Source organism: Nicotiana sylvestris, chromosome 6 (genome assembly GCF_000393655.2).
Source record: "Nicotiana sylvestris chromosome 6, ASM39365v2, whole genome shotgun sequence".
Classification (NCBI taxonomy): Eukaryota; Viridiplantae; Streptophyta; class Magnoliopsida; order Solanales; family Solanaceae; genus Nicotiana; species Nicotiana sylvestris.
Genome location: NC_091062.1, coordinates 11089694 through 11105138, shown reverse-complemented (window position 1 = coordinate 11105138; position 15445 = coordinate 11089694). Strand labels below are relative to the sequence as shown.

At 35.4% G+C, this 15445-nt stretch overlaps 2 protein-coding genes across 2 annotated transcripts; both read left to right on the top strand.

The window, feature by feature from the left end:
- Positions 1-2826: 2826 nt before the first annotated feature.
- On the top strand, positions 2827-7513 carry LOC104231367 (uncharacterized). Its single transcript, XM_009784352.2, has 3 exons — positions 2827-2987; positions 4803-5000; positions 6980-7513. The coding sequence occupies exons 2-3, from the start codon at positions 4819-4821 to the stop codon at positions 7164-7166; spliced, it is 369 nt and encodes a 122-aa protein (XP_009782654.1). The 5' UTR covers positions 2827-2987; positions 4803-4818; the 3' UTR covers positions 7167-7513.
- A 2823-nt stretch (positions 7514-10336) lies between these two features.
- Positions 10337-14486, top strand: LOC104231368 (uncharacterized). The gene is made up of 3 exons (XM_009784353.2): positions 10337-10507; positions 13201-13398; positions 14128-14486. Exons 2-3 carry the CDS (start codon positions 13217-13219, stop codon positions 14312-14314), a joined length of 369 nt encoding a protein of 122 aa, XP_009782655.1. The 5' UTR covers positions 10337-10507; positions 13201-13216; the 3' UTR covers positions 14315-14486.
- The last annotated feature ends 959 nt before the right edge of the window (positions 14487-15445 follow it).

The following is a 15445-nucleotide window of genomic DNA, read 5'->3' as shown; positions in this document are numbered from 1 at the left end:
TATTGAGAAATTTGATGTATATCATGAATTGTATGCGACCAGATATAGCATGTGCTATTAGGAAACTAAATCGGTTTATAAATAATCCCAATCAAATACATTGGATGGAAATGAAACGAATTTTGGGATATCTGAAACATACCTAAGACCATGCTCTGCATTATAACAAATATCCCTCCGTGATTGAGGGATATAGTGATACAAATTATATAACCGGATCATCTGAAGTTAAATCAACAAATGGATATATTTTCATAATTAGGGGTAGAGCGGTGTCTTGAAAATCATCCAAACAAATGTTCATCGCCCGTTCTATGATGGAATTTGAATTCATAGATTTAGACAAGGCCGGTGAAGAAGTTGAATGGCTTCGGAATTTCTTGAAAGATATTTCATTTTGGCCCAAATTTTTGGCACATATATGTATACATTGTGATAGTTAAGAAGCAATAGGTAGGCAGGGAGCCTTATGTATAACGGAAATTCTCGTCACATACGACGAAGACACAATACCACTAGATAACTACTCTCTAGTGGTGTTATCACGATTGACTATGTGAAATCAAGAGATAATGTGTCAGATCCACTTGCAAAAGGCCTATCTAGAGAGGCAGTTGAAAGATCATCGAAGGGGATAGAGTTAAGACCCAGGACAAGCCATCATAGCGGTAACTCTACCTAACAGACTGGAGATCCCAAGAGATAGGTTCAAAGAGATCAAGTAAAGTTATGAATGACGATTCAACATTGTCAAATAACTCAACCCATTCTCGTGATGAAGATAATGTTTAGAAATCAGGGTAAAGTATTAAGACTTTTTGACGAGTCAATAAAGCTTAAAGCTTCTTAATGATTTGCTAAGTCTGGCAGGAAATGACCAGATAGTGTGTCTATATGACTACACGTTTATAAAAAACCTATGTGGGTGTGAAGTGTAAGCCGCTTCAAGAGGAATGAAAGTAAAGGCCCATTCGCTAAGCACTCATGAAACCAGGCGGTGTTTATGGCTGAAACGAACACAACCGTGAAAACCATAGATGGTTAAGGGTTGATTGTGTGACTTTTGTTGTCTATGTATATAATAAAGCTCAACGGTTCAAAGATATCAAATCTACTGATTGACCGAGTATATCCGATATAAGTTCACTACGAAAAGTTCAAAGGGAAACCTACTTATCGAGATGCAATTAATCCTTGCTTGTAAATTACACACTCGTTCGTGCATTCTTTTGTCTTAAAACCATTCCCTATTCATGTGGGGGATTGTTGGAATTGGAGGTTGGTGAATGGGAAATGGAGGGAAGAAATATGAAGGGAAAGTGAGTTGTTCCCTTATGCTTTGAAAAAAGAGCAATTGTCCCTTATTAGTAGTGGAAAGAAAATGGAATGTGATTATATTAAGAAAGCACTTTCCTTGGTGTTAAATGGATTGGAAAGAAGGTAGGCCTCGCGCCGTCGTTGCTTGCCGGCTCGGCTCGGCTCAGCTTCAGATTTGGCTTCGATACAAATTTGGATTTGGGTCAAAGATTGATCGATTGATTAATTTTTTTGGTAAATTTTCTTTCATTATTTAATTAATTACTATCATAAGTCAACCCGAAATAACCTAGGATTCACGCGTGCGACCCACGACCCGATCCGTTTCTTTTTTCAGATAATTTTAAATATTCCTGCCTGTTTCCAACAACCTGGCTGTTTCTGAAAGATTGTAAATTTTCAGAAATGGTGCCAGAAAATGGCTATAAATTCGTTTTGATCCCAGAATTTTATCTTACGAAATTTTCAGAACTTCAAACTTCTTTTTCTTCTGCACAAATAAAATCCAGTGTGATTTACAACCGTTGAGTGGTTCGCAGTTTACCAACGTCTTATGTACCGATACTTTAGTGAGTCAAATCGTTCTATCTTGGGAGGATAATATTCTAACACCTCGGGTACTTGAGTGAAATAATTTCCTTAACGACACACTGTACATTCGGTAGGCTCGATTTCATTCCAAAATATATTTTTAGATACTATTTTCTGATTATTTCCAGTTTTTGCTTTACTTCTGTTTTTCCCGTTTCTGTTATTATTACAAGAAATTTATTATTTCATAATATTATAGTTAATAAAGATTAATAACATTAGGTAACTGTTAAGTGTTATTAGAATTGTTAATATATACTCCAAGTTTTAGCAGCCACCACAGACAATAAGTGTTATAATAAAACTGATAGCTTTAAAGATGGGGTTTACAGAAATTGTATTAGGTTTACATATGAGTAAATATGTTTATTGCATAATAATTGGAAATAATTGGTAGGATATAACTTATGGGGTAATTTATACGTTAAGTATTTGCATTCAAGTTTACAATACAAGAACTGTATTTATACGAGCATAAACATGAGTTGAATAGTAGGCTATTCAAAATTAGATCGGTACCTTTTGAGGAACTTAAAATGAACCCAATTAGGACATTTTGGTTTTACAAATACAATGTGCGTAAGCTAGATTGCACTACAAATGAGTTTACATCGAGTATCTTTACATATGATATATAAAAATAAATATACAATTCGAAATCTAGTTCTCGACGAATTTAATCAACTATGATGAGAAAATACACTTTAACTTAATTCATTTATGTCACAACCAACCTCAAAAACCATTTTATTGAAGCAATCTTCACAAATTAAGTAGTAGAGAAAAAGGAAAAGAATAGGCCCATCCTCAAGGGAGCTAAGTACCAAGGAGTACAAAAAAGAAAAGAGGGAAATAGAAACAAACCTAAACTAAGTGCATCACAAGTGGATTACTAGTTTTTTCGTGGGGTGTAAAATGTAATAATCGAAACTTTCAGTGGGAAGGTAGAAAATCACCAATTCATAATTTTTCAGAAGTCTTTATCAGAAAACGAGGGTCACTACTATCGGCGACTGAAGCAAAACATCGCCCGTAGTATTTCGTTACTGCAAATCGTAGATTACTCGGCAGACAAAAAGGTAAAATTTGAGCTTCAGTTTTTGTTCAATTGTGTCCTTTATTCATTATAATTGCATTTTTTTTCTGTTTTCGCTTCCTAATTTGTATAATTTTTTATTATTAAATGAAATTGACTCGAATAGAGCGAAATGGATATAGAGGATTTGTATAGTCAATCAAACTAGTTTCTTGGGAATTGAGGCGTAGTTTGTTGATTGATTGATATATTTAACCTTTTACTATTAATTTCTGTCAGATCTTGTTCCTTGAAATTGTAGATAAGCACAAAATTACACACTTAGGCATGTGTTCAGGAGATTGAATTTGTTGTAGGTTTATATGTTGTGCTTTTGGTGTGGGAGGTGATTAGGGTTTTCGGTTTATTGGTTTGACTTAGCTATGACTGATGATGTTCAGCTTTGATCTGTGAGATAGAATTGGAACTAGATAGGAAACCATCAGCTCTCATTTTTTGATAGCTGTGGTGTCCGGGCCATCTTGCTCGCACATAATTCCATGGTATATCTGCTACCTTCCTCCAGCAATAGGTACCAGCTGTCACCAAGGCTTAGACAAGGCTTAGACAGATGGAAAGCAATCACCTTTTTTTTTTGCCTTCGCTAGTCCACTGGGATTTGAACCTGAGGCCTCATGGTTCTAAGCCCACTTCATTGACCACTAGGCCACACACTTTGGTGTTAAATATCAGCTCTCATTTTAGCCCCCGGGGCTTAGTTCAAGTGGCAAAATATTGAGGGATTTGTGAATCGGGTCACAGGTTTGAGCTTCGCATCATGCGAACTAGGCTTGGTATTTAAGTGATGAAGGGTAGAAGGGCGGGCGCATTATCTTTGAGTTTTAAAGGCTGCGGTTGGTCCAAAGGGTTAGCCCCAGACGTGACGTCAAAAAATATCAGCTTTCATTTTGTGGGATTTTAGAGAAATTACTTGTAGTTTGTCAATGAAACCACGAAAAATTGTTGTTTTTTCTTGTGTGCATTAGAATACCAATGATTATGTGCAATAAAATGGATGAAATTCTTGGACTAGCTCGTTTTCAGTAGTGTATTTGGTTGGGGAAAAAATATTCATGGAAATTTTGAGGTAGGCCCGAAATAGAGTAAGATAGATATAGATGATTCATAAAGATGGGATTGAGGCTCTGTTGATTGTTTGATTGAAACTTTGGAGTTGAGTCTCAACTTTGTTCTTATTAGGCAGAGTCATTCTAGGTCTAGACATGTGAGAGTGTGACCTTTTGATCAAAAGCCTCATTCGATCCTGAATTAGATTGCTGAATCCCTAACCTTTTGCTGTTTTTCTGAGGGAAATGGCTGGCAATATTTTGAACCTTCTTCAGGCTAGATCTTTCACTGGTAACCAATTTTTGTAAGTCCGTGGAATAAAATGGTAATAGATTTTATGTGATGTTGTTTTTTAAATTGAAAGAATTACAAAATGAGGCGTGTATGTCTGGTCCCCTTTTACGTAAATATAAGAATCCGTTTGTACAACTCCGAGACAATCTGTATAAGAAAGTCCATCAAGCCTCCAGAAATCTAACCAACTTCTATATAATTGGGTATCTCCACTTTGCACCAACAATGTAAAAGAAAAGGTGAACTTTTGGCCCCCGACAATGGATTCTCAACCCTTCATTTATTTTTTAGTTACTTCTGTCCTTAATAACCAATAAATACAAAAGGGTGTGACCTTCCCAACTACTTTCTGCCTGCCTCCAAGTTTCCATCATCCTCCAGTGTGCTAGGGTGGGAGTATGTCTGCTCTGTTAGCTGGTTAGATGTTTGATTTTATTTTCATTGTTGCTGTGTTTAGGACTTTCTTGGTATTGATGGCATCCAAAATTCAGCAACTGCAATCTAAGGCATATCAAGCTTCACAGTTTCTTGCTAAGCATGGTACTGGCTACTACAAACAGTTGCTGGAGCAGAACAAACAGTATATTGTAGAGCCACCTACTGTTGAAAAATGCAATGAATTGTCCAAGCAGTTGCTATACACGCGTCTTGCCAGGTTATACTCTCTTTAGCCTAGTTACTTGATATTTGTTGCTAAGCTTTTAGGATAAATTTATTGTATTTCAATTAGGTACACCACATTGGTCTATTTGCAATAATGCACAGTGTGTGTGTGTATATATATATATATATATATATATATATATATATATATATATATATTTTGGTACGTGTACTCTGGAACTGCATCTTATAGTTATTTTGATTTGATATGGTTTTGAAGCTAAGTTGCTCGGACTCGGATGCGGGTATCTGATACGGGACGGATCCGAGTATCAGATTCGGCAAAATCTAAATTTTAAGATTCGGGGGTGCGGATCCGGATATGGATACGGGTGCGGGGATTCGGCTAAAAAAAATAGAGCTATAAAAATATTGTAAATTTTGAGAGATATTCTGTGAAAAAACTTACATGAATATTGTAGAATTCAATCTTTCACTCTCCAAGATGGACATTATTCTTTCATTCTCCTAAATCTGTTTTATTTTTTTATTTTGAGAAATCAAAATCTCTATTTTTCTCCCAAATTTGTCGATGGACTCCGGTCAAAGTGTCGGAAGTCAGATGATCGTATCCGGGACGTATCCCGCTCCCGTCCCGGTCTCGTATCGGGACGGGGACGGCATCAAAATCGAAGAGTCCGCGCAACTTAGTTTTGAAGTGAAATGTTTTATGCGTAATAATGTGCATTATATGTTTTTTGGTGTTTGTGTCAAAACAAGTAAATAATATAGCTATAGTCATAATCCCAGTAGATAATTATTTATAGACATAGTCATAGAATTCTCTTGTTAAAGATTATTATTGGCAATTACCTACAAAAAATAGATTAGAGATAATTTCAGAGACCTCCCCTCATGTTTCTCTTCGTCACACTAACTTCTCTTAAGGCTTACCTTCCTTATTTTGATTTTTTTTGTAACAATTCTCGTAACTTATTTGTCATTAATAAAAAGAATTATAACTTACCTAATTTACCCTTAGTAATACACTCTTTTTTTTTTTTTTAAATAAAAACCATAACTTCATCAGCTTCTTCTTTTGGAGAGTCTATTTTTCCCCATCAAACTTGGTAAAGATGCTACCGGAAAGCGTTGTGTCACCGGGAACAAAAACCAGCAAAATATTTTGGTAAATGTAAAGCTATGGAGAAGAGTTTTTATTTGGTAAAAGTAAAGCTACTGTTAAGAGAACACTTCTTGTTTCAAAAGAAGAAATGAATTACTCCACTTAGTTCCGGTTTGCTTTGCTGCAAGAACATATGTAGGTTTATTGATTAAAGCAATTGTATAGCTTGTCAAACTAACACACGGGCTTATCTGTTGTGTAATGGCTTTATTTTTATAAGCAAGGAGCTAATGTCACAGAAGCAATGTTGAAAGTAAAGACAATCCTTCCACTGGTTTGACAGGAAGAAGAATGTGGAATGGAAACTAGCATTTGCAGAGTATGAAGGAATTTCCAGCGAATTTGTTAATGAAATAAAGTATTTATAAAATTATTAAATAAAATAATAAAAGATACAAGGGTAAATTAGGTAAGTTATAATTCTTTTTACTAAGGATAAATAAGTTAAAAGAAGTGTTATGGAATAATCAAAATAAGGGATGTAAGCGTAATTTCGTAAACCACAAGTGAAGTTAGTGTGATAAAGCGAAACGTGAGGGGAGGTCTCTGAAATTATCTCAAAAGATTACTATAGGCAATTTTAGGCGCTGTGATAAAATGTTATTATGTGAACTAATCATTCCGCATGTAATGCAACCAAATTTGGTGGCCGAAGACATCATTAGTTGATATGCTTTATTTTAACCCCCATTTTGCTCCCATGTCTGAGATTTTATGATCAGTTTTGTTCTAATTGAGCCAAGTAGAGTGGCATGCATCTTTACATCAAAAATATTACGAGTAGCTTAGCCATTATGAGTTGCATTTGTTCTTGATAATTGTAACCTTTTTTACTCCCTCTGCAGCATCCCTGGCCGTTATGAGTCATTTTGGAAGGAAGTCGATTCTGTCAAGCATATGTGGAGGAATAGAAAGGAATTGAAGGTTGAAGATGCAGGCATTGCTGCTTTGTTCGGCTTGGAGTGCTTTGCATGGTACTGTGCTGGTGAGATAGTAGGAAGAGGATTTACATTCACTGGTTACTATGTCTGAGATATCAGTTTCCGAAAATTTGTTTGGTCAAATTGACAACTGTGAGGTCTCTCCTTTTATTAGCGTGATTTGAGTGACAGGAAATTCATACCAGGTTTTGTTTCTGAAGAAAGTTTTTGGATCTGAGAAATCAGTGTTTAAATTGATGCAATAATTTACTAATTCTGGCTCATCTTTTTCCCACCTCAATGGGGAGGCTTAGATTGAAATTTGTAATAGTAATTTTATCTGTTGAATGATACTGCTGCCCATGACAGTACGTGCGCTTTGTTAATGTTCCTTTTGTTGATATGTGGATACCTCTTGGTTCCATCAGTAGAAATAAGGCAAAATACATACTTTACCCATCGACCTTGTACTCAAATTTCTCTTACACACTTGTTAAACACGAGAATAATATTACACATTAAAACTTTTAAAAGTGTGTCAATTATACATCTCTTTTGCCATGTGTTACACGCGTGTATTACAAATAAAAGAGGCGCGTGAAAACTAAAACATTCATCTGAAAGTAATTTTTTTTTTTTAAATTTTCCCTTTTTTTTAACTCTTTCCTTTAAATTAAAGAAAAAAAATATAACCCATGTCTTCTCCCCCAACCCCAAAACCCAGCATTTTCTCTTCTCCCCCCTCCCCCCATCCCGGTTCGTCTTCGTCCCCAATCCCCATCCTAGTTTTATCTACCACCTCATATTTTGTCTCTCCAGCCCCATGACTAAGAAGGAAAAAAAAAAGAACATAGGAGCTATTGAGTATTGTAAAAATCACCAATATTAACTTTATGAAAAAGCTTGAAAATTTAATCGGGTTTTGTAGATTTTGGTGTTCCATGACCTAAAAAATTAGCTTGAATTCGTGATTATTGTTGAGTAAAACTTTACTTACGTAATTAATTTTGATGTCATACACCGAAGTGGTGTGTAATTGACATACCTTTAAAAGTTTTAGTGTGTAATATTATTCCCGTATTTAAGAGGTGTGTAAGAGGGATTTGAGGACAAGGTCGATGAGTAAAGTATGTATTTTGCCGTAGAAATAACAAACATTTTATACATAGATAAAATATGTAGTTGTGGACTTTATAGCTAAGCTTATGTTGATTTAACTAATGTTTGATGCACCCAATCTCTCATATGCATATAGGCTATAGCTACCCTACCCCCTTCTCTCCTATCTTTTCTGGTAGTAACCACTGTATAAGTCGCCCATTGTCTTCGATCCTCATTCTGGGGACATACAACTTGCCTCTGCTTTCTGCCCCATCTCCAAGCTTTTCATTAGTGATATCATGTATTAATGTGTTTGCGTGTAATGGAGACGATATTCATATGATATAAGGTTAAACTGTCAAAGTAGAATATAATACTATAGTATAAGTTTGTTCACCTCCTGCTATAACTGCGAACAGCCAGCTATGAAATTGAAATCGCCAAACCAAACTTATCCGCCTTTTTGCTTTTTCTTTCATGGAAGTAGTTTAAGAGAGTAACGAAGACTCAATTGGACATAAACATTAAGGGGTTGGTAAGATTCGAGCTCATAAACATCAGTTCTAATTGTGACTAGCTTGTTTTCATATTGGGCAAAATACAAAATTGGCAAGTTGACCGAAATTAATTGTATTCGCTAGGCAAAAAGTATATAAAGTATGTAATATAAATATATGCAAAAAATATATATTTTGTTGGCTATTATTTTTGGGAACGACTAAAAATATACATTTCTTATTGAACTTTGTTGGTGTGGTTTTTATTTGGTGCTCGGTACACGCTTTAGCCCTGACTAATCCAAATTTATGTCGTGTAAGACCCATTAAAAAAGGGTCACGCTCAGTAGTAGAATTTTGGTCAATTGTCAGGACTTGAACTCGAAAAGTGGTAAAAATAGCACGGGCTAGTCAGTTTTCGGCTGGTCATTCAAAAATAGTCAGCGTTTGCAAAGTCATTAAAAAATAGTCAATATTTTGCTGCAACACGAAAAATTCCAGCATAATATACTGGAGATCGATGCACTTGTGTATGAACTTCCAGCATATTATATTGGAACTCCAACATGCACAAAGTTCCAGCATAATATACTGGAGATTGGAGCACTTGTGTATAAACTTCCAGCACATTATGCTGGATCAGGATATTATACTAGAGTATTTTTCGGATTTTGAATTGTGTTTTCGTTCAAATTTATCTTTACATGAAAAATGGTTAAATTTCGATTAGAATTGTTAATACATAGTAAGTGTTAGCAGGCAACACTAAGAATAAGTGTTATAGTAAAACTAACAGCTTCAAAGATGGAGCTTACAATAAACAGTATTATTAGCTCAACTTGTAGGTAAATATGTATATTTGCATAATAGTTGTTAGGATATAACTTATAATCTACTAAGTATTTGCTTTCAAACTTACAGCACAATAATATCCCTACAGAGACGGAGTCGGGATTTGAAGTTAATGGGTTCAAAATTCTATTCCATCTAAGTTACTGGGTTCTAAATTAATAATTTGTACATATTCAATGAATTTTTAAGGACAAATATAAAGTTTGGACCAAAGCTACTGGATTCAACCGAACTCGTGTCTAAAGCTTTAGCTCCGCCCATGTATACCTAGGAGCGTCACCATAACTTGAAAGGTTGGCTGTGAACTCAACTAAGATTTTCAGTTTTACGAATAGAACATGAGCAAGCCAAATTGAACTAGCACTAATTAGTCTAACTCGAATAACTTGATATATATAATATATATATAAAGTGCATAAAATTACAAATCTATCCTAGAAAATAATTTAATCAACTATGATTAATAAATACATTGTAACTTTTTGCAATTATTCAACAACCAATCCCAAAATCCACTTCATTGAAGCAGTCTTCACAAATTAAGTAGTAACAGAGAAAAAGGAAAACATTAGGTATATCGTCAAGGTTGCTAAGGATCAAAGGAATAACTAACCAGGTTCTGATGGAGTGACGAATACTCCTTCATCCTTAATTTAAAGGTTTCGAATTCAAGTTATGATATAAAGTCGTCTTTGTTTTGGAGCGTTTTAACTCCTAGTGTGAGACTACTCAACATGACTCCGAATACCGGACACCAAATGAAAAACCACAAAAAAAGAGAGAGAGTATAATAGCGGAGTAGTATATAAAGAAAAGAGGGAAATAGAAATAAACCTAAACTAAGGGCATTACAAGTGGATTACTAGTTTTCTCTTGGGGTGCAAACTGTAATAATCGCAACTTTCAGTTGGAAGGTAGAAATCTATCAGAAAGCTAGGGTCACTGCTATCGGCGACTGAAGCAAAACATCGCCTGTAGTATTACTGCAAATCGGAGACGAAAGGTAAATTTTGAGCTCTATTTTTACTCTATTTTGCTCTTAATTAGTGTTATTTTGACTTTTTTTCTTCTGTTTTTTCTTCCTTATTAGTACAATATATTTGTTATGAAATGAAATTGACTCGAATAGAGCAAAATGGATATAGATGATTCATATAGTGGATTCGATTAGTTTAGGATTGAAGTGTAGTCGGTTGAATGATTAATTGGTTAATTTCAACGTTTTGCTAATCAGTTTCTGTCAGATCTCGTTTGGTATTTTTATATAATAAAAGCACAAGATATACACTTAGGCACGTGTATAAGTGAATTTTTTATAGGTTTATATGTTGTGTTTTTGGTGGTCAGAGGGGAGGATTCAGGATTTGAATTTTATGAGTTTGTAAATTTCGGATAGAGACCACAACTGCTAATAGCTAGGGATGTGCATTATTGGGATTAAAACTAAAAAACCAAACCGAGTTTAATTTGGATTAGTTTTTGCTTTGGTTTCAGATTGAGAGATTAATTTTTTTTTATCATTAGTTTCTTTAATTTTGAAATCAAAAGAAACTAATCGTAACAAATTCTAGATGTCAAAGTAGCAAATTTGTAAAAATTATCACAATTGAGTTTTAAAACTCAACTATTCGCCTGCCTGCAGATCTTTAATTGTTAAGTTGCTCATATCTAAAGTCTATTCCTTTAAGTTAAAAAGGGTCTGGATCACCTCAAGTACCAAATGCTCCCTTGCATCTTGACGTAGATCTTGATTGCTGCGACATTTTCTTATAAAATTTTGAAGGCTTGATTTTGTCCTTCACCCGTCTCCTAAATACAGAACACGAACATCTCCTCAGCAAGAACTTTGTACTCAGTTTTTTAATTTCTTTCCTCCAACTTGCATTAGCAATTTGTCACTATTTTTCCGGAGAGGAACTTTCTGGATTATGCACAATCATTTCCTTGTATCCAGTTCCACTGCAAAGACCGATCTTATGTTCTTCAGAGAAACTTAAAATAATCTTTATCTTGTTTTTTTTGTTGAATAAATCAAATAATGAGTTTAGTTTTTCTGGGTAGATGGAACAAATAGAATTAGTGTAATTTTAGAACGCACAAGGAAGCCGTTGCGTGCTTCCATCGATGAAGGCTTAGATTTAACAGTGGGAAAAAAAAGTGCATAGGAGAGAATGCCCTTTGTAGCTATCTCTAAATTGGCACTGCAGCAGCAGCTGTGGGTGAGAGGTTTTGGACCTGAGAAGTTGAGACAACGGAAGGAAGAAAGTGATTATATCCCAGCCTTTAAATTTTTCAGCCTTTAAATTTTAAGACACATGGCTTAAATTTAAAGTACCATTGAGAAGTATTGGAGGATTTGGTACTGGATGGGATCTCATACAATGGTATAGGGTGTAGGCCGAAGGTATTGGGTTTGACTGAACCCATAGCTTAAAATGTGGATCAAACCCTGTTTGTTGCTGGGAGATGATAAGGGTTTTGGTTTATTGGTTTGACTCAGCTATGACTGATGAGATTCAGTCTGATCTGTGAGATAGAATCGGAACTAGCTAGGAAAACATCAGCTTTTATTTGAAGGGGTTTGAGAGAAATTACTTGTAGTTTGTCAACTAAACTACCGGGAAAAAACTATCTTTTTTCTTGTGCACATTAGAATACCGATAAATCTATGCTTTTTCAGAGTCTTTTAGCCTCATCCCATGCTAGTAGAAAATATGGATCACTTCTAGTGCTTTTCATTTTTATTTTTATTTTGTGTGATGTTGGCCAGATAAATTTAAATGTGGAACATGGTCACTGAGGATTCACATAGCCGACCCTAACTTGTTTGGACGGAGGCATAGTTCTATTAGAATTCCAATGATTATATGCTTGGACTTGCCAGTTTTTAGTAGTGTCCCTGGTTTTTGTCTGATTTGTCTGGGAAAAAATATTCAAGGAAATTTAAAATTGGGCCCGAAATAGAGTAAAATAGATATAGATATTCATATAGATGTGCTTGAGGCTCAGTTGATTGATTATTTGAAGAAAATTTTGGAGTTGAGACTCAACTATGTTCTTAGATTTAGAACATTTAAAACTGTTCTAAAAATACTCATGTTCAAAACTGCTTGATCAAAAGGCTCATTCGATTCCGAATTAGATTGCTAAATGGCTAACCTTTTGCTCTTTTTTATGAGGGAAGTGGCAACTGGCATGGTATATTTTGAACCTTTTTCACGCTAGATCTTTACTGCTACCTGTTTTTGTAAGTCTCTGGAACAAAATGGTAATAGTTTTTATGTGGCATTCTTTTAAATTGAAAAAAGTTGCAAAACTGGCTTTGTGTGTGTTTGGGGGGGGGGGTATGTCTGGTCCCTTATTTTAGGATAATTATAAGAATCCATTTGTATAACTCCGAGACAATCAGTATAAGAAAGTCCATCAAGCCCGCCAGAAATCTGACCAACTTCTAAATAATTGGGTATCTCCACTTTGCACCAACAATGTAGGAGAAAGGAAGAACATTTGGCCCACAACGGATTCTCAATCCTTCATTTTTTTCAATTTACTTCTCTACATAATAACCAAAAATACAAAAGGGTGTGGCCTTCCCAGCTACTTTATGCCTGCCTCCTTGTTTCCATTGTATCCTCCAGCGTGCTAGAGAGGGAGTATGTCTGCTTTTGATTTTATTTCCTTTATTGTTGGGTCCAGGACTTTCTTGGTATTGATGGCATCCAAGATTCAGCAACTGCAATCTAAGGCATGTCAAGCTTCACAGTTTCTTGCTAAGCATGGTACTGGGTACTACAAACAGTTGCTGGAGCAGAACAAACAGTATATTGTGGAGCCACCTACTGTTGAAAAATGCAATGAATTGTCCAAGCAGTTGCTCTACACTCGTCTTGCCAGGTTATACTCTCTTCAGCCTAATTACTTGGTATCTGTTGCTAAACTTTTAGGATTAGTCATTGTGTTTCTACGACGAGCAGGCCACTATCTGCTTGGACTTGTGTTGAAATTTGCACTTGAAAACCAGTATGAGTAGTTTTGGTTCCTTCAGTGATGAATTAGGTACACCACATTGCTTTATTTTCACTGATGAATGATAGATTCTATTTTTGTGTACTATGGAACTGCATCTTATAGTTGTTTTGATTTGATATGTGCATAAAATGTTTTTGGTGTCTGTCAAACCAAGTAAATGATATAGCCATAGTCTTAATCTCGTGTGAAAAGCACATAGTAAACTAGTATTTATAAACATAATCATAAAATTCTCTTGTTAAATATTATTATAGACAATTACCTATAGAAGCAAAATTTATAGGCAATTCTATGCTCTATGATAAAATGTTATTATTTGAACTACTTCATAAAAAATGTTACTCCATTATGTGAACCAATCATTCCACATGTAATGCTACCAAATATGGCCAAAGACTATTAATTGATGTGCTTTATTTTAACCCCCATGTGCCTCCCCTGGCTGAGTTTTTTATGATCATTTTTCTTCTAATTGAGCCAAGTGGAGTGGTATGCATCTTTACATAATCAGTATCTACGGGTAGTCTATTGTCCATTATGAGTTGCTTACTTGCTTTTGTTCTTGATCATTTGAACATTTTTTACTTCCTCCAGCATCCCTGGCCGTTATGAGTCATTTTGGAAGGAAGTCGATTCTGTCAAGCACATGTGGAGGAATAGAAAGGAATTGAAGGTTGAAGATGCAGGCATTGCTGCTTTGTTCGGCTTGGAGTGCTTTGCATGGTATTGTGCTGGTGAGATAGTAGGAAGAGGATTTACATTCACTGGTTACTATGTCTGAGATATCAGTTTCCAAAAATTTGTTTGCGCAAATTGACAATTGTAAGTTCTCTTTTTTTATTAGGATGATTTGAGTAACAGGGAATTCATACAAGATTTTGTTTCCCAAGAAAGTTTCCTGGTTTTGAGAAATCAGTGTTTAAATTGATGCAATAAATTGCTCCTTTTTCGGTCATCTCATTCCCACTTCAGTGGAGAGGCTTAGATTGAACTTTGTAATTGTAACTTCATCTTTTGAGTGATACTGCTGCCTATGACAGTACACTGTCTTTGTTAGTGTTCCTTTTGTCGATATGCGGAGCAGCTGACCCGCCATACCTCTTGGTTCCATCAATAGAAATAACAAATCATTTATACATACTAGTAAACAATGTAGTTACTGACTTTATAGCTCTCAAGCTTCTTTTACACTATACAAATCCGGTTTGTCTGAGCTAGAAACCCAGTCTCTCATATTCATATATACTTTCTCATTTATCATCTGTGTCTCTCAATACATGGGAATTCCCAGATTATGCCTTTGTTCGGGTCTGTTTTGTTACAGTTACGGAGCTGCATGCCTTACTAGCTGAACTATCTTTTCATCAACGTTCCCTACGCCCCTCCACTTCCACTAAACCAAAGCTCGATCTCAGGCTTTGTTAAGAAAGCAGACTGTGAGTCTAACTCGACTCCAAAAGTTAATTCATGAGGTGATAGATTATCTAAGATCTTACGAGTTTGACATCATTTCATTCCTTCCATCAATGCTGGAACACTTAAAACACACTTTTGATTGTCCGCCATATCACGAGTTGAACCTTAGGATGCCCCGAGCTACCTTTTTGCATGAGACTTACCAATTAAGACGAATCAGATATAATTTTGTAAGAGAATTCAATCTGTCTCTTTATATTTCGTCCATATCTACCTCAACCCCAACTTTCCTCTTATTCATTCCTCTCACATGTTCCTTATTCCTTTCTTTTCAATCTTTTCTGTTTGCTTGTTCGATTGAGTAGTGGAATTGTTGACTTGCTGTCAGAGGCGGATCTATGCTTGGAGAAGAGGGGTCACCGGACCCTGTTAACTTCGCAAACTTCTATATATAATTCTATATATGTTGAAAATGGTCATATATTTTGATTGAAAT

What these genes read in the sequence shown, in the direction of transcription:
- LOC104231367 (XM_009784352.2), top strand. Translation starts at nt 4,819, where the DNA reads ATGGCATCCAAAATTCAGCAACTGCAATCTAAGGCATATCAAGCTTCA. An exon ending in CTATACACGCGTCTTGCCAG is followed by an intron (nt 5,001 to 6,979) that starts GTTATACTCTCT and finishes CTCCCTCTGCAG; the next exon opens with CATCCCTGGCCGTTATGAGT.
- LOC104231368 (XM_009784353.2), top strand. Translation starts at nt 13,217, where the DNA reads ATGGCATCCAAGATTCAGCAACTGCAATCTAAGGCATGTCAAGCTTCA. An exon ending in CTCTACACTCGTCTTGCCAG is followed by an intron (nt 13,399 to 14,127) that starts GTTATACTCTCT and finishes TACTTCCTCCAG; the next exon opens with CATCCCTGGCCGTTATGAGT.